A 21,449-nucleotide genomic window follows, 5' to 3' on the forward strand; every position below is an offset into this window, starting at 1 on the left:
GCATTAGCAGCGCAAGGCCATCGAAACTAGACAGGAGAACTTCCGTCTTGGACATGATCAAAGTAACATCACTAAGCGCCTGGGTCTCACAAATTCAATGGCTATGAGGAAGGGGGGTGAAAGGTCCATCGTTATTCGTGAATGCGAGTATATACCCTGAAATCAATCATCACTGTCATAATTCGTCATCGTGTGTGCGCGTAAACAACTCCCTGTGCCAGACTATCCTCAACAGCTCCGTCGCTTCATCAACGCCATATCGGTCTGAACACACCCCGGTCTAAAACTGCCGCCTTCCACTTCATCACATACTCCCTTCTCGTCTCCTCCCCGCACGCATTATACGTCACAGCTTTCAGCGGATTTTCCTCCAAGAGATTCAGCACCTCAGTCATCTCCTTCCCCAACTCATCCTTGTACTTGTTCTGGATATCCTCCACCGCAGCGCGGAGGGCTGTCTCACCAGGCATGGCCGTAGCACGCAGCGCATCGAATGGCGTGCTGCTGCTACCATCTTGGTTCACTTGGCTAGCCAGATAAGCACCCATCAAAGCCTCCGCAATCCCCTTCACCACCTCGCGCGTCACCTCGCGCTTGGTCTTCTCTTCCACCTCCGAGGTAACCTGTTCAGCAACTTCACGCCTCAAATCCTCAGTCCATTCCGTTCCCAACTCCTCACGGAGTTCCTCATGTTGCAGTTTGACTTCCTCCGCAACCCGCTCCTCCGCCTCGAGCTTGACCGTCTCTTCGAGCTCGCGGTCTAACTCGTACTTGTTGTAGTCGATGCGGCCTTCGACGTGTTCAATGCGTTCTTCGATGGTACCGAACACGTGATCTGCTTCTTCTGTGTCGTAGCGACAATAGTGGGCAGCAAACAGCGATTCTAACGAATCGAGTCGGGGGGAAAATTGATCAAATCGCGTTTCGAGCTGTGAGACGCGGTCGGAGAGTTGGCGCAATGCGGAAACGATGTCGGCGTTGGTTACGGGAGATAGGAGTTCGGTTGTGCGTTGGCGTTTGCAGGCTGGAACGGGAAACTTGTTAGAGGGGGGAAAATGCCGATAGCGGATGAGGGAACATACCACATGGGGTTGACAATTGTACTGGGCTTGCGAGACTGGCACTCATAGTGAGTGGTGGTTGGGGCCCCGTCTCTGGTGTTTGGTATCCCAGGATGCTGGAGCCTGCATGGCTGTCCTTATCAGCCATGTCAGAACTGGCCCGTCGCTTCCGACTCGAGGGACCGATGCTTTGCACCGTACGTTGGGACGAGCCTGATTGTGGATATGGTGGGGCGGCGACGATTCCGTCCCCGACCAGTTCTTGCAGCTCTTCCAATTTCTGGTTGGAATCACCGTTGGAGATAGGCGGAGTCTTGACCAAGTCAATGACCTTCTGAAATGTATACTCATATAATGCGATCGGCGGCGCCCACGTCTCGTCCGTCCGTAACCGGCCGAATGGATAGGCGGATGAGAAGACGGAGGGTAGCAAAGCCAGTTCTTGTTGAATTTCTTGCGAAAGGTCAGGCAGGTAAATGGTGAATCGTTGTACCGAGCTCAAAGATGCTATGGCATCTAAGATAGCTTGATATCGAGGCTTCGGCTCAAGACACCGGTCCTTCGGCACCATGATGTTGGGTGGCTGTGTCATGGTGACACACAGGGAAGCAAAGCTCTCATTAGGAAAATCGTTTGTCGAATGGACGGACACCGTAGGGATGGTGGGCGGATGGCTGCGAGAGAAGTCAACGGACTGGACATTCTCTGGATGAATGACCAACGAAAGATACGCTTTCGAGCCACCGTTCTTGAAGAAGAAGAAGCCGTGCAAGGCGAAAACGGCTTGTCGCTTTTCGGTGTCCACGTATAGGTCGATGCACAGGTCTGATGTTTGCCGATCTTGGTGACTTGCATCCTCCCAAGTTATTACCCCGCTGCGATTGCGTAGATCGATCTTGCAGTGTGTTTCATCGTCGCTCGAACTAGATGCGGTTGATACATCCACGTCGTCAGTTATATCGTGACTGTCGATCGGCTCAGTATCGATGTTCTCTCGATCGTCCTCACGCGGCTCGTTTGAACTACAAGTTTGTTAGTGTACTCCGACATCATGATGCAGATAATGCGGTTGGGGGGCGATGGGGAGGGACGCGCTTGCGTCCTCGCGCGACAATGTAGCTATCAGTGACGCTCCCACACTAACCAAGGGCCCCAGTCCTTCCACCAGGCGTACCTGATGGGTAGGAGTTGGCATTTTATAACGACCCCTGACCGGCGTGGTCGCGTACTTACCCAGCAACATCCCCACACAAACCAAGGGCCCCAGTCCTTCCACCAGGCGTACCTGATGGGTAGGAGTTGGCATTTTATAACGACCCCTGACCGGCGTGGTCGCGTACTTACCCAGCAACATCCCCACACAAACCAAGGGCCCCAGTCCTTCCACCAGGCGTACCTGATGGGTAGGAGTTGGCATTTTATGACGACCCCTGACCGGTGTGGAAGGCGTACTTTGAGCACATCGTATCGCCGGGGGAAGAGGTGGCTGCTCACTGAGCGATGACGGGGAGGAGAGGTGACAGATGGAAAGGGAGTTGGGAGAAGAGAGGGGGAGGTGAAGAGAAGGGAAACGGGAGGGAAGGGGAAAGGAAGAACGGGAGGGTAAGGATGGGAGGGAAGGGAACAGAGAGGAAGGGTAGTGTGCGTGTGTTGCTGTTATTGAAAGCCCGTATGGCTGTAATGATCGATCAGGCACTGCTGCAAGAAAAAGAAATCGATAGTTAGATTCTCTGGCGCTAGAGGGAGACGAGAGACGGGAGACGGAACATGTTAAAGATTACAATGAATTGGATTACTAATGGATAACTCACATTGGGGACGAAAGAGGTTGGGTTGATGCATCATGCAGGCGGTCGTCGTCGCGGTGGTTGTCATGGCGACACAAAAAGACAGGAACCTCCAACAAGGGGCATGGGGAGGCAATGCGCCCTAGTGCTTCATCGTCGTTATTGTCGTCGCGGAGAGGTGTGCGAGGGCCGGAGTCTGCCATCATTAAAGAGCGATTGATGCGATGGGCTTGATGGGCAATGCGATTGATTTTGATGACGGAAATAGCGTGAATAGAGTGGCAGCCTTGATGGTAGGTAACCAATTAATTGGATTGAAAAAGTGTGAAGAAGGGTAGAAGGGAAAAGACTCCAAGGACCCGGGGAAGCCCAGATTAAATGCTTGGAGGCTAGAGGTACTAGGCGCCACCAGGTTCCTCTGGGATGTGCAAGTCACTAACAGGAATGGGTGCGATTCTCACCAAATCTGTTACGGTTCTGCACACCCCCATTTACGGAGCCAACCAGAACCTGCATGCGCTGCTACACCACCACGGCGAAAGCTCCTGGCTCTGGGCGGCCGACGCCATATGTATGCATCCACCAGTCCGACGATGAGGAGAAGAGCTGGCATGTCCAGTGGATCAAGATGGTGTACTCATTGGGGCCTTCGAGCGTCAAGAATTGGCTTAATGGAGCAACTTTGGTAGCACGCGAAGTCATCAAAGATTCCTACACCTCTTAATCTCCGCGGATTTTGAGCAGCGTATCGATCCGTTCTTCCTCCCAAAACCTGAGATGGAAGCTCTCTGGATGAATTTAGCCGGCTCTTGACCAAGTGCCCACTACGCCGCGGGTTCTGTGCGTCGAGGAATGGGGGTGAGTCTGGGCAGGGGGCGTTCATCGTATCGCGCGACTGACCCACGCGATATCGCGACGTGGCCAGGTTGAAAACTTTGCACAGGCCACGCGGTCTCTGATACGACAATTTCAACTCCGAAAGCAGGACGACTTATCGTATGGCATAGGAAACTGTTTGTTGCCGCGCCCAAGAAACCAACCCCTGTCACGGCACGTAGATCTGCGCAAGTGGCTGGCACTGCTAATCTGACGAATGTAATAAATAATTAACTATGAGGAGTAAAAGGGAAGAAGAAGTGCTGCTTCCAGCTAGCACGGTTAAATACTGGAATGAAGTGGGTCTGGGAGACGGGAAGGGTGGACCGTCACGTGAATGAATGCACCCAATCAGAAGGCATGGATCTCGGCCATGACAACCCCAGCGAGTTACTAAGCTGGGTGCCCGACTGGCGGGATGTAGGAGCGAATGGGCTGCCGTACAGTCTCGCCCAGCCGAAGTCATCCTCTCTCAATGCTGGAAAGCACATCCCTTCGACATAGAAACCCAATGGGTCTTGACTCGGAGCCAATCAATCAGGGTCCAGCCACAAAATATTCTGAAGCTGATGATGACATTCACCGGGACTCGAAGAGAACTGACGGCGAGAAGGGTTGGATCAGAAGAGAAGCAGCTGGTCTCGAGCGTTTCCCGAATAGCATTGGCAAAAGTAGGTTGAGATCATGCATCGACACGATGATAATAAACGATTTGGTTTCCTATTCAAGATCAAAGCCTCACACCATGTCCAAAACCGCCAAGGGAATGCTGGGGTCCAAGCAACTCGGTACCTTCACATTCGGGGGAGAGGCATGTGTGGATGCGTAGGGAGTTCCTGGCCACTGAACCAAAGGACGAGGTTTTTGCCCTCTATTGAGAAAAGTTAGAATGCTCCCTCGGTTTTCTTGCTTTATCATGGAGTATTACGCATGCTGTTGGGCAACACAACCTAACCGTCCTTAAAAATCGACAAAAACCCCACAAACCCTCCCCTATCCGCCGGGGTACTCAAATCCCCCAACACCCGATACGCAAACACAAACGACCCCGAAATCGCCGCGCTCTGGAGCATGGATTCGCAGGGTGATAAGCGCCGCGAACGACCTCTGTGAGCGTAAGTCCAATATTAACCCCTACATAAACCCTGAGTAGCGATAAACACCGGACGCCGTCCGTACCAATCTGCTGCGTTGCCGGTTATTCGAGGGGAAGATTCCCGAGGCGATTAGGTATGAGGTGACGTTGAGGTTAATTTTTTCGATGCTGACGTGTAGGTTGCGAGCGAGGAAGGGGATTGCCGGGAAGTAGATGAAGCTACTGGCGGTAGAGAACTAACCGCCTAGGGCGGCGATGAAGATTATCCATCGTTTTTGGGAAGGGGTGAAGAGTGAGTAGTCTGATTCCTCCTCGACTTGTTGCTGTGGAGGGGGGCTTTCGGGTTCGGTTATTGATGACATCTCCTTGGTGGCGTGCCGCTGGCGAGATTTTTGCGGGGGAGAAAGCTGTGGAAGTTGTTACCGAGGGAAGCTACGGTAATGAGGCCTGTTCACTGATCACATCAGGAAGGTACAATTTCACGAACAGCTTGCACAGGAGAAAGAAGGGAAGGAACAACCGACAACACGCCCGCCAAGCCCAAAGTAGAACGTAATGCCGCCAACGGCCCGGTGATAGTTTGCCGCGCACAAACATGGATTGCTCGATTCGATCAAGCGTCGTCTCATCAGGGCCTTTGATGCCTCTGCTCGGGCAGGGAAAGAGGAACAAGTATTCACCTTTATCTTCCCGATTGGCAAAAACGGTCTGGGGGCAACCGGACTGTTTCCTTCATGTGTGAGTTGAGCACCTGTGTCATATCCCACCGAGCGGCCAAGATCTTAATTCGGATACAATTCATGGAAATGAATGAGGAGATAGATGGTGTGTAAACTTTCGAGGTATACGGTGTTGTGTTGATAACGATGTCATCATGGCATGGGAGGTGGGTATTGCAGCCAGAATCCCGGCACGATGCTCATCAGGATCCGGCCGAGGGGCGCTTCAATGTGATGTTCAGCCGGTCCAACCGGGGGATACGCACGGGACAATGCTCGCGCCCTTTGTCGTCTACTCTGGGTACGGAGTTTTGTTGGTGCCATATAATGTGAAGTCCTGGGCACCAACGGGTTCTGGGTTGGCACGAATAAACGGATAGACATGCCGAGCGAATGTTAAGGATGTAATGGTTTGGGATGCTCTTGTGTTTGACGTGATACCTTTCATACTTTGATCGAAACACTAACGGGCTGGATGGTTATTGAGCAGGACGATGTGGAAGGTGTCCAAGGTCCAAGGACGTCAAAGTCCACAGAAAATATGGTCAAGAAGGTTTGTCATATTCCCTCTTCCATCTTGTGACTACATGTATATATCGACTCGAAGAAAATCGAAGGGGCCGCAAATAAAAGGCGAAATAACACCATCAAAGCGACAGAAAGAGAGAAAAGAAAGAAGAAAACAGCCTAAGAGTCTGTTTCGGAATCGGAAGCTTCTTTATCGAAATCGGAAGTTTCCTCATCCTGCTGCAGTTTCATGAACTCGGCGTACGACTGCCCTAGTGGAACCTCCCGAGCGAACTTTAAGGCGCCCTCGAATACTATGAGCGCATCATCTGAGAAGAAGACAATATCATTCGGCGTCGGTCGTCCAACAGTCCCCTTCTTGTAGAACCTGCAGCGTTTGCCGCACAAATATTACTTGCCTGTTTATTTGTGGTGGTCCGCAGCTCGGGACAGTTCCTCATCTCTTCTGCAAGGCGTTAACCAAAATCATCGACATCCAGTGCCGCAGACTTGGGATTCGCCCAGTCTGAATCGTACCCATAAGTGTGGATGTTGGCATGCCCAAAGCCAGGCTCGCTCGGCAACCAGTTCTGAGGTCAAAAGCAGCTTTGATCGAGTCCCTTCCTCCATGTTTTGATGGATCCGCCTCGAAGTCCGTGTACGAAAATCAAGTCGACCAAGGGTTCCGGAGACGAGTGGATCTGTCGAAGCCCCAAGGGACCACGGATTGTATCTTGGTCATCCTTGTGCAACCGCTGCCTTGACCGAACCGAAATGGACCGTTGAGACGCTTTCGTCGAAGCGGCTTCTCCATGGCTAGTCTCGGTGCCCTGGGAGACAGAGGTGAGGGAGGATCCTAGGCTCTCGACTTCGAAGCTTCTGTTCTCGCTGGTAGTGTGGACATTGGAACCTGACTTTTTGCGGGAGCTGCGTGCGCCAAAGAAGTGCTGGCGTCCAGAAAAGAAGTCAGCAACTGTCAGATTTCACTTACAGCGGACTACTCAAGAGTCTGAGAATTTCTGTGGTGCTTCTTACCCGCATCTTCGAAGTGCTTCAACCTCGTTTGGCTTTGGCAGACCTAGGACAACGAGGTCTCTAGATTCCTGGATCATGGGCCATCTGTTCTGTCACATCGCAGCCAGCCATGTACCCCTCACGCATGCCAAGACTTTTAGATCCTGAACTCGGCCTGAATGCCCATGATCCAATCACAGGACATGAAAGAATACCTGACAGTATTGAGAGCCATGACTGTGGTTGGGTGCCGATATAGGCAGGGCTGGCAGGTTGGGCTGAGTCTCGACAGGCAAGTGTCGCAGATGTGGAAGGTTGCTCTGTGCGGGGTGCACATCAACGACAATCGCGACGACAGTCAAACAATGAGATATCAACCATAAGCCCAAGATTGAAAGAACGGGAGAGGTTCAGAAATCACAAGGTGTCGTGAAAGTTTGTTCTTTTGCTTGCAGTGATCGTTGGGGAAAAGTTGGATCTGCACGAATTGTGGAGGAGACCGGCACCGGCGCAGGTGGTAGGCAAGTTCACATCACGTGGAGGTCTTCGACCAGATACGCTCCTTCCCCATGGTCTTGCTCTCATCATCTGGGGTTCTCCTTCAATTTTTGGTATCTTCATCATCTAACAATCGGAAGGAACCAAGTGGAAGGCGCCTGCGCGGAGGGCAGTGTCTTGATAAGACCGGGTTCTTATCAGTCCTTCCGTTTGCTGCCTGCAAACCACCCGACTGCATCGGCCACTCCATTCCGGGCATCTCACCTTCCAGTCCAACAAAAATTAGACGTCGCCAACAATGTTCACCTACAGCCCTCTGAGCCGCGAAAAGCGCGAGACTCGTTTCTTCCAATTTACTCCCACCTGCCAGTCGGGCTCCGGCCACATCAGGCTTCAACTTCGTCACGCCTCTCTTGATGATGACGCCCTCCAATATCGTGCGCTGTCATACGTCTGGGGAGATACCAAGGATAAAGTCGATATCGAGGTCAACGGCGAACAATTTTCTGTCGGCGAGAATCTGCATGCGCTGCTGCAAATGCTTCAGCACCACGGCGTGGAATCCTGGCTCTGGGCCGACGCCATATGCATCCAACAATCCGATGATGACGAAAAGAGTTGGCATGTCCAGAGCATGTGTGACATCTTCAAGAACGCCGAGTTTGTCTATTCTTGGCTGGGTCCTGGCTCTGAGGCAACCGATGTCGCTATGAACTTCTTTTCGGACTGGGGCCCTCGCGCGTTAAAGGTTGGAGTGATGGAGAAGTTGTGGCCTACAGATATCCCCATGGATGGCTCATTCACTTTACGCACCGAAGTATTCATGTATTTGCGCCCTCTCGAACGGTACTTCTTCCCGGAACCGGTGTTTGGGAAGGGAGGCACGATAGAGGATGCTTTGAGCATGGATTGTGAGGGGTATGAGATGGCAAGGTTCTTCTACGACTTGCTCCATGTTGAAGGGCTACGCGGGACCCGTGGGAAATCCGTCTTGAGTGATCTGGAAACTGGTATCACTCACCTATTGACAAATGAGTACTGGCATCGGATATGGATATTTCAGGAGGTGGCCTTGGCCCGGGAAGTACTTCTTATCTGCGGGGAAAAGTTCATACCGATTTCATTCTTCGAAGCGGTGCTAGAAGCCCTCTGGAAATTTTGTGGTGGACTTTTCACCACGTTCCTCAACGATTTTCCACTACGGCGCGGGTTCTGTGAGCGGTTCCCTTCCCATCTTTATCCAAGCAAGGCTATGCTCATTCGTCAATTACTCTGCCGCGGAACGAAAGTGAGCTTGGGCACCATTCTTGTGGCTTTCTCCTACCAAACCGAGCGTCCATGGTATCGCGCGACTGACCCACGCGATATTGTCTATGGTATACTCGGCCTCCTTTCCAACGATGACCGTCGTTCGTTTGGCCATGTCGACTACAAAAACATGACATGGGTTGATCTATTTACTCAGGCCACGCGATCTTTGATTAAGACGTCTCTCACCTCGTTGACATTAACGGTTGCTGACGATGTACTGTATAATATCGGACATTGTCTGCCCCGTCCAAGAGACCAACCAAGCGAGTTACCGAGCTGGGTCCCCGACTGGCGGGATGTAGGTGTAAACGGGCTGCGGCAAAGCTTAGAAGCCCTGAGTCTCGCACACCTCGACGCCAGCGATAGCAGGAAGGATAACCATTACCATATATTTTTTGGACATGGGAATCCGTCGGCCATCCTGTTGCCCGGGTATCGCGTTGATTTTGTCACCGATGTAATGGCGTATGACTACCAGGCTAGAAGTGTTCGTGAAAGGGATCGACCAAACGACTGGCTGGTACGCATTCGTGATTTTACGGGGTTGCTAGAGAGCTCAGATATTGGGAACTTGGAGGGAGAAGACTACGTCTGGCGCTTGGTGATGGATTGCCACAACGCAAATTTTCTCAGGCTATGGCTGAGGAAACCTAAGTACAAGACAGAGGCTGCTTGCTTTATCCGCAGGCTCATGCGCCTGGATTACCCGGATCCTCAGACACTCCCAGACTTTCTGGTCAAGCACATACAGACATCCGGAGAATTCAAGGGATTATCGAATTTCAGGAGCTCGAAACGCATGAATAATGCCCCGATAAGAAAATCATCCAACCCGGATGATGATACTTCCCGTGGTGCGACAAGCATTGTCGACGGGAAGGCGCAGACGAAAAGCGAATCAGTTGATCCGGAGTGTGTACCGGATAGCATCAGTGAAAGCGACTTGAGATTTTTCATGAACGCGAAAATAAGAGGGCTATTTCGCTGTTCAAGGTCAAAGAATTCCACGTTATTCAAGACGGCTAAAGGAATGCTGGGCAGCGGGATCAGGGATGTTAGACCTGGAGACATTGTGGTAATTCTGCAGAACGCCCACACCCCCTTTATCCTGCGTCCACGCCCACAAGACGGGGATGAGATTGCGGCCGACCGCAGAGGCAGTGGAAGAACCTTCACCTTCGGGGGAGAGGCATGGGTGGACGGTATCATGTATGGGGAGTTCATGGACACTAAACCAGAGGAGGAGATCTTTGACATCTATTGATTGATACTGGCATCTGTCGTTTTCTTCCTTCATTCTTGAATATCAAGCACTTATTCTACCTCTCAGATATCAGGTACCAGCTTCATGCTTGTGCTTTACGCTTTCAATGCGACAAACAACAGAGTCGGAAGTCTCAAAAGATCCAGGACAGAAAATGCTGGGTTAACGAAAAGAATCTTCAAGAACAGACATAATCAAGTCCAGAAAATGAGGCAGCCGTCCCCATGGCATACCTTCAGTTGTCGCCATATCCCAACACTCACAAGCAAGGCTGAAGTTTCCGGGCAGTCACGATGAAGGGTATCACGTGCCTGCCGCATCTAGGTACATTACATGGAAGCAGGTGCCTGCCTATCGATAAGACACGACATGACATCCATCATGCCTGCCGCTGTTCGTCCGGTGTCGACTGTACAGTACCTGCATTTCCAGCACTGAAACTTCCCTTCTCCCAATTCAATTCGTCCCTTCTCCCCATTTCCTCGTCTTTTCTTTCATCTTTCCACCTCATCCAACAACCAGTCGCTCTCTCGCTGTCGCCATGCGTGGAACAGCCATCACCACCACTCTTCAACAACTCTGCCTCGGAAGACGACAACTTTGAGATGGATAGCACAAGCACTATCCAATAACCAATGCCCATCCTATGCAAAGGCATGTTTGGTTCGACCATCCCCAGCCGATTTGACTCCTTCCATACCAACTGAAACGAAAGACGCCGCTGGATGCCCAGTCTCCGGTCTGAGTCTCGCACAGGCAAACAACCAAAAAGTGAGTGGCTGCGCCAGATGCTTCCACTGACTTGTACCTTTCTGCGCTTTTACACTGTGCTGCCTGCACACTGCTGGCATGCCCCGTTCCGAAGTTCCTGTGGCGATCCGCGGCTAACTCCCCCGTCTGTAGGCATTCTGTCATCTCACACCATCCGCGGGCTCCTCGAAATACAAGGTTTGAGACGGCCAGCTACTGCGGTTGCCCGTCTCTGGTCTCCTCTAGTATCTACAGCAGCTGGCCAGCCCGTTCGACGCCGACAAGACGAAGGGGCACAGATGCAGCCTACGATGCTCTGGCCTTCGTCTTACTGTTCAACCCGAGAAATCCCGCAGCGTCATGAACATATGAAGCGCAACCTAGATCCCGGCGAGCCTGCCTCGAGGTTGCGTTCTCATAACGCCACCCGGAAGCAAGCATCAGGGTTTCGTCTTATCAGCCACGGTCGGGCAAGGCGTCTACACAGTACATCCCTAGATGTAGACAAGGTATTATCGTGATGAGTTACGGGTGGCAATTGCAGGTTTGCCAACATGGTCACTTGAATGGCGATGAATGGTTGCTTGGAACGCTTCAGTAACAGACATTGGTGGGATTGGCGGTACGACTTGCATCCCCCCGTTAGGCGCTCGAGTTCTAACCTTAGCGCAGGTTACCATCTCCAATGAATGCTACGGTAGGAGAGCATCCCATTGGATTGATTCATCATATGCAACTATCTTCGCGTACATATGCACCTGTTCTCACCAAGAGTGCGACGTTCAGCAAATCTCTGATGTACGAGACAAATCAGCATGGACAGTTCCTTTTAAGCCGGCGTGTCCTCTCTTTCCTGGAACTTTGGGTTGTTCAACCAGCTCTTCTTCCCCAACCACAATCGTTCACGATAGAAGGAACATTGGCTTCAATCATGGAGTCCACAGGAACTGGCATCGTAGACCAGTACGCGAGGCCCTTTTCAGCTCGAAATCACATGCGAGACGAGGAGAAGGTTCCTCTTCAAAACAGCTTGCCAAAATCTTTTGGGAAATCGGATTATACCCAAAGCTCTTCGGAGCTAGATCCATATGGATCAGAGACGTCTACGAACAAGGAAATGGATGCAGACATTCCCGATCGGAAATATGCCTGGAATTCCGGCATCTTTACACGTTTTCCTTTTCTCGGAGTTTTGCCTTTGCTCTTGAGTATGATCTGTAAGTAACTTCTAACCCATCTTGATTTCAGACGTCACAGACAAACGTCTGTAAAGTCGTTTTGCAATAGACACACGCTAAAAAGGCAAAGGTACCGGCGCTGGTATTGCCACGGTTGTGTACAGTAACGGCCAGTTGGTAAGTGAGTGGTCAGGAGTAATGCAACCTGCTGTGCTGCTTGCTTATAGCTCGACTGTGGCGAACTCGTTGGTCAGGATCGCTTTTGCCTATGGCTGCGCTGTCAGTTTTTGGGTACAGGCAGTGGAAGGTCATATGCCGGTGACCAACCTGCATCGTCACTGGGAAGGAGCCTCGAGTTTCTGGGGAGCACTGAGTGCGTTGACTCGGAGGAAAGCTATTCGCATAAGCTTGGGTAAGTTTTACATGGTTGAGTGGTCTGGTTTCCACATTCTTTGTAGGAGATGCCAGTCTCTCATCTTTCGTCGTCATGAGATGGATTGCTAATCGAATGGATCTCTGTGTTGTTCAGTATCTGTCCTTGTTACCATCTCGTCTTTGCTTCGGGGCCCCTTGATGCAAAGAGCCTCTTCCACCCACACCCGTGAAGTGGCCCTTACAGGTATCGCGGATCTTCAAGTTGCCCGTACTATCTTCGTTGATCAAGAGGGTGCATTCAGGGGGTCAGGTGGGAGTCAAAATCTTGAAACGGGGTTCCAGAGCGTGCTCCGAGATTACCAATCAAAAGCCTCACTTCGCGTCCCTGGAGCCGAATCCTACAACAATTATTCTTTAAAAGTAGAAGCCTTGGGATTCGACAGCTCGAATTGTTCTCTGGTTGAAGAGAGCATGCCACCGAAGGATTTAAATCAATGGGTTGTCGGCTACAACAGCACCGACATTTTCAAGATCGACATATCAGCAGGCCAGCTTTCAAATGATAATCCCAAAGAACGCCAAGAGGTGTTCTTGATATCACGGTAATGCGGAAAGTATCCGAATGGGGGATTGCCAAGTCTCTGACCCAAAACTGCTGCTTAACGCCTGCGGTCATGAGCTATAACTTGATGTTGGACAAGGGAAATGCCACGTTTGCGTCGAAGAGCTGGAGGGATGACTCTGTCGTCCGACCTTTGTACGTAACATCTGCCCTCGCCGTTTTCCTCGACACCTGTTGGCTGACATACATCGTAAGCACTCTTCCCCCAGCGGAGTACCTTAACGATCCAACTGTGCTACGCAGTCTTGAAATAGTTGGCTCCGCGCTCTGGGAAGCCCACGTAAACATAACCACGACGTCTGTGGAGGACATACGAGTTGGAGGAAATATACAAGTGACTAATATAACATATTCTGGGCTGGCTAGCTACGTGTACATGCAAGAATACGACGGATGGGAACTGTCGGGTCCGGATTTCGACGACCCCATGGACGATATCATCAATAGCTACCGCGAAATAGCCTTCCGCATGTCCCTCCACGAGGCAGCCAGGAACAATTACAATATAACCTGGCATGGAGAACGACTTTGGCCTTTCATCAGTCAGACTGTCGACTACATCAGCCACCAAGTCCGCGTCGAGTACAAAGCCAACGCTCCTGCGCTCGGTGTGGCCGTGGTTGTCGGCCTTCTCGGCCCACTGGCCACTTTGACCCTCTTCTGGGGTTACTGGCATCTAGGGAGGGACTTCTCCATGAGTCCGCTTGAACTGGCGAACGCCTTTCTTGTCCGCGGGCCCATGCTGCCAATGTCAGCGGCTGCAGCACCCTCGTCCCCGAAACCTCAAGACGCCCAGGATCAACACCGGGATCAACACCAACACCAACACCAACACCAACACCAACACCAGCACCAGCACCAGCACCAGCACCAGCACCAGCACCAGCACCTGCACCTGCACCAAGCCCAACTAGCCACACTCCTCGCCAACTGCAGCACCAACGCCTCAGCAAAGCAAATCACAAATTACTGCACCCGAAACAGGAATGACGACCATTGGTGGACTACCTTCTTCCAATCCAACAGCAGGGAGCCAAATTTGCAGTACGGCGTGTTGGAATCCACTGGGCAATTGGGTTTTGCAGTTGAAGACGAACAGGGAGTTATCCACGCGAGGAAGCCACGGGAGGGGGAGCTGTTGTAATTTTCGTGTGGATGCGTCTAGCTTGATACCGCGGTACTGGCTTTTGTGCCCACAGGGCGGGCACTGGATGTGGGAAGTCAGAGTGTCCACGCTGGTCGGTGGCGTTGGAGTGAGGGATAGACGGGAGAGACGGGGAGGGGCGGAAGCGTGGAAGATGAGGGGGTTGTGGGTTTTGAGAGGAACAAGGGGGGAGAGAGGTACATAAGGCCACGAACTGCGGCAAACTTCCAGGTTGGAAGAGCGGACGAGATATCCCATAATTACATAAGTCTCTGGTTCCTCCATCACATAGTACCTTAGTTGGGTTGCTGAGTTTTACCGAACCCCCACTAAGTAGTCTCAATAGGTATTCTTGGACATTCCTGTCTTCGGTTCTCGCTTATGAGCCATATCCCATTATCTTCTACTCATGTTGTTTATCATCATCATCCACCTTCTCACGGCGCCAACGGACCAAAACCACTTCACCAAAAAGGCTGACCGTGTTTTCATGAGAAAAGACCTTTTTTTGTCGCATTTTTTCCAGGTCGTTTGTGCTCTAACACCTCCAGCTTCTTTCCTTCTCAGGTATATTCCAAGTGCTGGTAATGATGTGACCTGCTAGGAAAAATGCGAGAAACAACTCATGAAATGGAGCCTTGGGAAACCGATTGCGAATATGGTTGGACGGTGATGCTTCTTCTACCTCTATCTAGTATTGGATCTGATGGTAATGACTGTCCAGTAAACATCTGCATCCTCTCCCGCCTCTGTTCTCGCTGTTGTTCTCATCTGCTTCCCTTCCATCATTCTGCAGATCCAGAGTTCCGGATGTGTCTTGATGTGACAAGTATCCATGCCTTCCAACATCAGTTTAGGAGCAAGCTAATCGTGTCGGAACATAAAAAGAAAAACAAGATTTCGCTTAATATCAAAAATCCCATGTTCGCTTCCCCGATCCACAAACCATCCGTCTCACAAAGCATCCAGTCAAACAGGTGCAGCTCTCCCCTCCTTCTACCAACCGGTTTTCTTAACCACAACACGGTAACTGTTCAGGTCTCAGGAAGAAGGAACCTTGAACACACTCTCAATCAAACTCCACGGGCTCTCCGCAATAAACCGAACCCGTTCTGGCATCATCCATGTCCACATCATTATCCCTAGATTGGCTCCAAGTTAACAAGAGCTCCGCATCCCAAGTTACCTGATCCTTCTCCTCAGACGATATGCGAAGCAGCTGTGTAGTCTCCGTGTTCTTTCTCAGAGAATAATAAGTGATCGCAGAAGATCCTACCATGAGAATGGTGGGGCCGTTTAGGTGGCTGTAGTCCTACTCCTTCAGTTCACGCTTTGGGTAGCACCCGAATTTAGCTGACTTTCATACCGCTTCTGGGTCGAAGAACGGGTCACGATCGAATGCATGATGGAAGTAGCCATCCCGCGGCATTATATAGCTCGTCTGCGTGTAGACATCCTCTTGAGATTGAGAGCCTGCAGGTATGGATGGTGATATGTCCAGATCATCTTTGAGCTCGGCAGGGGACGACTCCGAAGGTGATAACACTGTTCGTAGTAGAACTAGTCTGTGAAGGTCCATGTTGAGGGTTGTCGCTGCGGCTCGTGTCTAACGGTTGGTGAATGACTGGAAAGGTATGCTAAGGATGGGTGACGAGACTCAGCAATATTGAGGTTGATGCTATTGCGATGCCTACCCACGCTCCTGTTGGTATTCTGATGCGGAGTGAGCGGTAAGGATCGGATACATCGGACACGGTATCATTCCGACAATCACAAGTCGACGCCAACTTTGCCGTGTAGATTGGATGCGGTAGAAGATCGATGTCGTGTATCCTGCGGGTACTGCGAGTGACTTCATATTAGAAATGAGTTAAAGAGGAGTGGAAGTGAAGGGCAGAATGGGGAGGGAGAGACATACCGAGGCTTGACGGTAACACTCAACAGGTTGTCTCAGCAAAAGCGTGTGGAAATGGGGGCCAGTCAGATGATGCAAAGTGAATGATGTTTGATCCAAAAAAACAAAACGATCGTGTTTGATGATGGAACGAAGAAAAAGAAAAAGGTCAAACCGATTTGGGAATTGAAAGGTAAAACGGAAACGGATTGACCACCGAGGCGGATGGTTTGCAAGTCAAAAAAGGATGCTTACAACCTTGATGTAGATGCGGAGGAGACGGGATCTGTCGATGGCAGGAATGGGAGACAAAGGCCACTGCAGCCGTTGCGTTCCAGCCAAGGGTTGTGGTGGTCACAGTTTCCAGGTCGGAAGGCAGAGGAAGGAAAAGAGAAGGAGCGGAGGAGGTGGACTTTCCATCATTTTGACCTCACTCTCCTTATCTTATCGTTCAAATCCGATCAGATGAGCTCACTCAGGTCTTTCTCCCAAGTCCCAGCTTCACCTTCCACATCCTCGTGTGTCTGGCACTCCTTCCTACGAAGCGTTCAAGCGCTCCAGTTCCCCTGCACACCCACGTCCATCGCTATCAGCTCCCCTCCCGCAGACCCAAATCATACGCCTCCTGAAACCTGGGCGCCAAATACACAGTAATGTACGGCCCCGTCCGATCCGAGTAGGAAAACGACACCCATGTATGCGTCCCCGGCGCCTTCTTGAAATCCACATGCGGACTGTTTTCTCGTTAGCAACCACTTTCCTCACTCCCAAACCCCCTCACCTCCCACACTGCAGCTCGAATCAGAAGAAGACAGGTTGTACTCACAAAGCCTCCCTAATCGCCTCCCCATACCCCCCTTTCCCCAACTCTCCCCACCCAAACCCCCTCCACACCTCCTCCAGTCCCTCAATCACAGCTTCCTCCGTTTCGAAAACCTGCATCAGTGGCAGATAAACCTTCACCTCCGGCTCCTCCCTCCCCGGACGCATCTCATAGCTGGTAAACCCCATCCAATAACTATTCCCCCTACTCTCATACCGACAGGGTTTGCTCACGTTTTCCGTTGCGTCGCTCACCGGTGATCGGTCCCCACGCAAAAGGTGGTAGATACTTCTCAGAATCTCCACGCCGCGCAACGTCTCGGGGGAGGTCACGCTGCCGCCGAGCGTCATTGCGTCGCGCATCACGTTGAAGGCATTGCTGGGCACGAGGGTGTACAGTTTCACACGCGCGCCCTGGTCGGGAGAGACGGCGTCGATGCCGAAACAACTTGGTGTCATTACTGACGCCTTGGAAGCGACGTACTGTTCGACTAGGTCGAGAGAAGGTTTCAACTCCTCACTTTTCGTCCGGATCCCCCTCAGCGCAGAAAATAGCACCTGATGAGGGGACAACCCCGTTACCAAACTCTTTGGTCCTGCGAAAAAGTAAGGCTTCAACACCCTCTTCTCTCCAGCGCACCCGATGGCGATGGCAGCGTGCTCCGGCGGTAATTGCCCCGGGACAAGTCTCTCCCTCAGCACAGCCCGCTCCTCCGGCGATAAGTACATCTGCTCTTTAACTTCATCATACCAGGTTAAATCCGCTGTTGTCTCGCCCTTCCCCTGACACTCCTTGGCCAGCAAAGGGAACAACCTCTTATACCCCTCTTGGTTCGTGGGGTCTTCTGCAGTGGTTCCATCCGGGGGTATCGGCTCGAAGCTAAACCTCAGCGTCCCCTTGACCTTTGGTGATGAACTGGAGCTAGCGGGGGCAGAGCAAAAGTTCCAGGTTGGTCGGTAGGGGGAGCCTTCGTAGTTCAAGGGGGAGCGCAGCCGGTAGGAGGAAAAAGGGCGGGGACCGAGGTTGGGGATGACGTTGTTGCGGAACCAGGAGATGTGGAGGGATTGTTGGGAGGGGGTGTAGGATTGGGAGTGGGAGAGGAGGGAGGTGAGGGAGGGAGCGCAGGCGGACCACCAGTAGCGGTGGTTGGGGTTGTTGCTGTCATACTGGGAAATGCGAGGTTCGCTGGTGGATGAGTTATTGCGGGCTTGGATCAGGCTTCGGATGTTTGGTGGTGATCGAGTTGAAGGATATGCTGGCCGTGTTAGGGGACTGATAGGAATGGCTCTGTGGGAGGCAAGCTGTCTCATTTTGTGATTCATTGGAGCCAAGAAAGAAAGAGGCGATTGGAAGAGGAAAATACGTTATGGATCGCACCTTGGCTGGTCCAAAAGGGCATGACAAAAGGGGCCAAATGGAAAGGTGAAAGTAACGAGGGTGAGATGCACGAAGGAAAGATGAGATGACGTTGAAATAAACACGTGGACCCGATGACAATCCACGCTTCCATGCATGGCCGGACCGGGGGGTATGATCCCCACTTCAACGGAGATCAGTCACCATCAGCCGCCCCAATAACTGACCTTGACGATGATGTTTGTCTGATTCGAGATAATGAAAGCGAACATCTGCCATTTCATTCATAAAACATCATCAACAACCTACCTACCTACGTAACCTCCCTCTTCACTCATCATCATCCCCCTTCTTCGGTTTAACCACCTCCTTCACAGCCTCATACGCCTCCCTCCTCCTCTCCTCATTCCCCTCCACCCTCCACTCCTCCAAATACCCCGGCACCTCTTCCACTTTATTATACCCCGCCCTTACCGGCTCCCCAAATGTCATCCAAGCCGGCACCACCCCGACCCACGTCTTTTGTCTTAGTTCCTCATCATTCAAATCCCCCCGTTCATCATGCGGCTCCCCACTTCTAATCTTTGCACTCCCCGCCTTGATCTTGACTCTCAAAATACTGGTCGATTGCATCTCCGCGTTATTGGGCGGGGTGCGGGTGTTTTGATACCGCTGGGGAACAACACTGTTGGTTACGAGTTCCATTGCCCAGAGCTTTTCGGCGGGGTCGGTGACGGGTACCCCAAAACCGAAGAGGATGGCGGAGCGGTAGTTGTAGGAGTGCGAGTTGGGCGTGAGGGAGAGGACGTAGCCGTCTAGGAGGGTGGCGGTGAGGGTGAGGGGGATGCCCTCGGAGGAGGAATCTCGAGAGAGGTTCATGAGGCGGGAGGAGACATAGCTGGATATTTTGGTTAGGCGGGGCTTGGTAGAGGTTATGGAGTTGAAGGGAAGGGAGGAGAGGGAAGAAGGTAGAAGGGCATGGGAAGAAAGAGAATGGATGACAAACCCGTGGAGGTAAAGGTCGAGGACGTCGCCTAGGTCGGCGGAGGGACGGGAAAAGGAACCCATTTGGCCGATCATGGGGAGGACGGCGGGGAAGGGGGAGGTGGAGTCTTGGAAGGCGACATTGATGAAGGGCGAGGAGTTGATGATGCCGTGGATGGTTTCGAGGGAGTAGCGGGCTGGATGGTGCATGGGGTTAGCAGTGAGATGGTGAAATGAGTGATAGGCAGGGAAGTCTACCTCTGTCATTGAGTCGCTTGACCGTGCTGTACGGCTGTTTGGGGTATTCGAGCTCGTGAGAAGGCATTTTAGCGGGTGATGAGGTGAGGAGTGCTGAAGGTCACGACAGGTTCTTTGTCACTGTTGAGAACACTTGGATGGTGGAATTGATGGGCTGCTTTTTTATCTGAATTTCTTCGACTTCCGAAATGAAAAAGTGAAAGGTTATGACACATCCACCCGTGACTCACGATGCAGGTCATCTGTTGATCCTACCAACGGGAAGGTGTGAGGAAATCAACATGCTGATATGGCAAGTGAGTGGTGATAAGCAGAGGAGCGGGGAGATGAGGAGTAACGCCAGCGGAACGGGCACGCCATCCCGGATGCGGCCCGAACATGGGTCCGGCTTGACTCGGCTTTGGCCATGGGGGATGGATTTCACGCCTTTTGGATGACATGCTCATGTACCTAGTGCTATCGATGACAGCAGATCGAGGAGGTTTGTAGAAGAACTGTGACGATTAAACGAGGGCGTTTTCATCCATTGGTAGTTGTGATGCCATTTCAGCATACCCCATCTATTCATGTGTTGCCAAACTGGGAGATACCGTTCTTATTGATATGGGCCTCATCACGGACTTCCGTGGTGCTTAAGATCGAGTCAACGAGGTGATGTCCAGTGACCACACCCGAGGAAACGGATGACGGAAACAACAAACTTCCAAAATGAAAGGACTAGCGTGTTTGGTGATGCTCCAGGATGAGTCGTTTCTTTCGTTGAGGCGAGCTATATCAGACTCATTTATACATGGTGGTGGAACGGAGAGGAAAGAATGAAGAACGAGATGAGGACGAATTGACAATGACAAAACGAAAAGAGGGGCTCCCCCACACGGAGGTCGACCCCACCATACGGCTCCACCCCCAGGAACTCCTTGCTCTCATTGGTCAGTGCACGGACCCCTTGAATTGTTCCCTTTCGCAAAGTCACTTCGTCTCTTCTTCACTTTGTCATCTCGTGTCCGCCTTCATTCAACGTCGTCGCGACTGAAGTTCAACGTCGTCGCGACTGAAGTTCAACGTCGTCGCGACTGAAGTTCAACGTCGTCCGATCGTCACCACACTTGAAATACGAGAAGGGATGACCACGGCACCCCGATCGCTTTGTTTATTCTTGTGCTTTCCTCGGGCCTTGCCGAGTTCAATTGATCCAAACCATGTCACGGCCTCGGATCGCGATCTTGTTCTTCGCGTCATCAGAATCTTCCGACAGTCACATCTCAGATGGATACAAACAATGTCCCGGAAATGCTGCCGAGATGGCGACAATGCTATACTCGGACAACTTAAGGACTGACCATGGGCGGAATACGAACTGTTGGGAGTTCACCGTGCTCTTGGACCACCCCGCGATTGCGTCAACATTACCGCCACTGCCACCACATACGACCATCAAGGACGGCCACAAACACTCGATCCAATATTTCCAAGATCCATGCGCACGAATCTTTCTTTCCAGATGAAAGAATGCAGCAGCCGCACGGAGATTTATCAAGATCCAGTCCAGGTGGCCCAGATCCAGACCCCTTGCAAGTGCCAGAGCGTAATGGAACGTCTTGGGTTTCGGCTGAAACACCTCCAAGGGGCATAAAGGAGGCATCACCACCATTAACACAACTCTATTATTGTCAGCCTCGCCTCCTCAGCCAATCACCCTCCAGGCCTTGTTCCAGCATAAAGAACAATTACGCCACTCCTGGTGCACTCCCCTGCACCGCTCCTGTTTGAGCTTGTGCTCCCGTGAGCTTTCCCCGGCCGACGGACTCGTGATGCTGGGATCCCCGGGTCCACGGCAACACCAGATTTTCTTGGGTCACGATACTAGACATACTACATCCGAGTCCAAGTTGGGGGCTTGTTTCCTTGGCAGCCGCCCCAACACCGGTTCGT

At 51.8% G+C, this 21,449-nt stretch overlaps 5 protein-coding genes across 5 annotated transcripts; 2 read left to right on the top strand and 3 right to left on the bottom strand.

Moving 5' to 3' along the window:
• Window positions 1-248: 248 nt before the first annotated feature.
• Window positions 249-3,051, bottom strand: B0H65DRAFT_429578 (uncharacterized protein; the record flags this gene model as incomplete). The annotated part of the gene is made up of 3 exons (XM_062824832.1): window positions 249-1,024; window positions 1,083-2,083; window positions 2,873-3,051. The coding sequence occupies 3 exons, from the start codon at window positions 3,049-3,051 to the stop codon at window positions 249-251; spliced, it is 1,956 nt and encodes a 651-aa protein (XP_062680110.1).
• A 3,591-nt stretch (window positions 3,052-6,642) lies between these two features.
• Window positions 6,643-7,158, bottom strand: B0H65DRAFT_443170 (uncharacterized protein; the record flags this gene model as incomplete). The annotated part of the gene is made up of 2 exons (XM_062825616.1): window positions 6,643-6,973; window positions 7,082-7,158. 2 exons carry the CDS (start codon window positions 7,156-7,158, stop codon window positions 6,643-6,645), a joined length of 408 nt encoding a protein of 135 aa, XP_062680111.1.
• Window positions 7,159-7,856: 698 nt separating this feature from the next.
• Window positions 7,857-10,430, top strand: B0H65DRAFT_526145 (heterokaryon incompatibility protein-domain-containing protein; the record flags this gene model as incomplete). The annotated part of the gene is made up of 3 exons (XM_062828853.1): window positions 7,857-8,423; window positions 8,595-10,078; window positions 10,181-10,430. The coding sequence occupies 3 exons, from the start codon at window positions 7,857-7,859 to the stop codon at window positions 10,428-10,430; spliced, it is 2,301 nt and encodes a 766-aa protein (XP_062680112.1).
• Window positions 10,431-11,877: 1,447 nt separating this feature from the next.
• On the top strand, window positions 11,878-14,202 carry B0H65DRAFT_509473 (uncharacterized protein; the record flags this gene model as incomplete). The annotated part of the gene is made up of 5 exons (XM_062828319.1): window positions 11,878-12,104; window positions 12,132-12,150; window positions 12,236-12,473; window positions 12,591-13,038; window positions 13,425-14,202. 5 exons carry the CDS (start codon window positions 11,878-11,880, stop codon window positions 14,200-14,202), a joined length of 1,710 nt encoding a protein of 569 aa, XP_062680113.1.
• Window positions 14,203-16,685: 2,483 nt separating this feature from the next.
• Window positions 16,686-19,584, bottom strand: B0H65DRAFT_428163 (aromatic prenyltransferase; the record flags this gene model as incomplete). Its single annotated transcript, XM_062824739.1, has 6 exons — window positions 16,686-16,830; window positions 16,923-17,093; window positions 17,490-18,224; window positions 18,610-19,173; window positions 19,282-19,456; window positions 19,518-19,584. 6 exons carry the CDS (start codon window positions 19,582-19,584, stop codon window positions 16,686-16,688), a joined length of 1,857 nt encoding a protein of 618 aa, XP_062680114.1.
• Between the last annotated feature and the right edge of the window lie 1,865 nt (window positions 19,585-21,449).

The sequence above is a fragment of the Neurospora tetraspora genome, assembly GCF_033439725.1.
Source record: "Neurospora tetraspora strain CBS 560.94 chromosome Unknown B0H65scaffold_5, whole genome shotgun sequence".
NCBI classification, from domain to species: domain Eukaryota; kingdom Fungi; phylum Ascomycota; class Sordariomycetes; order Sordariales; family Sordariaceae; genus Neurospora; species Neurospora tetraspora.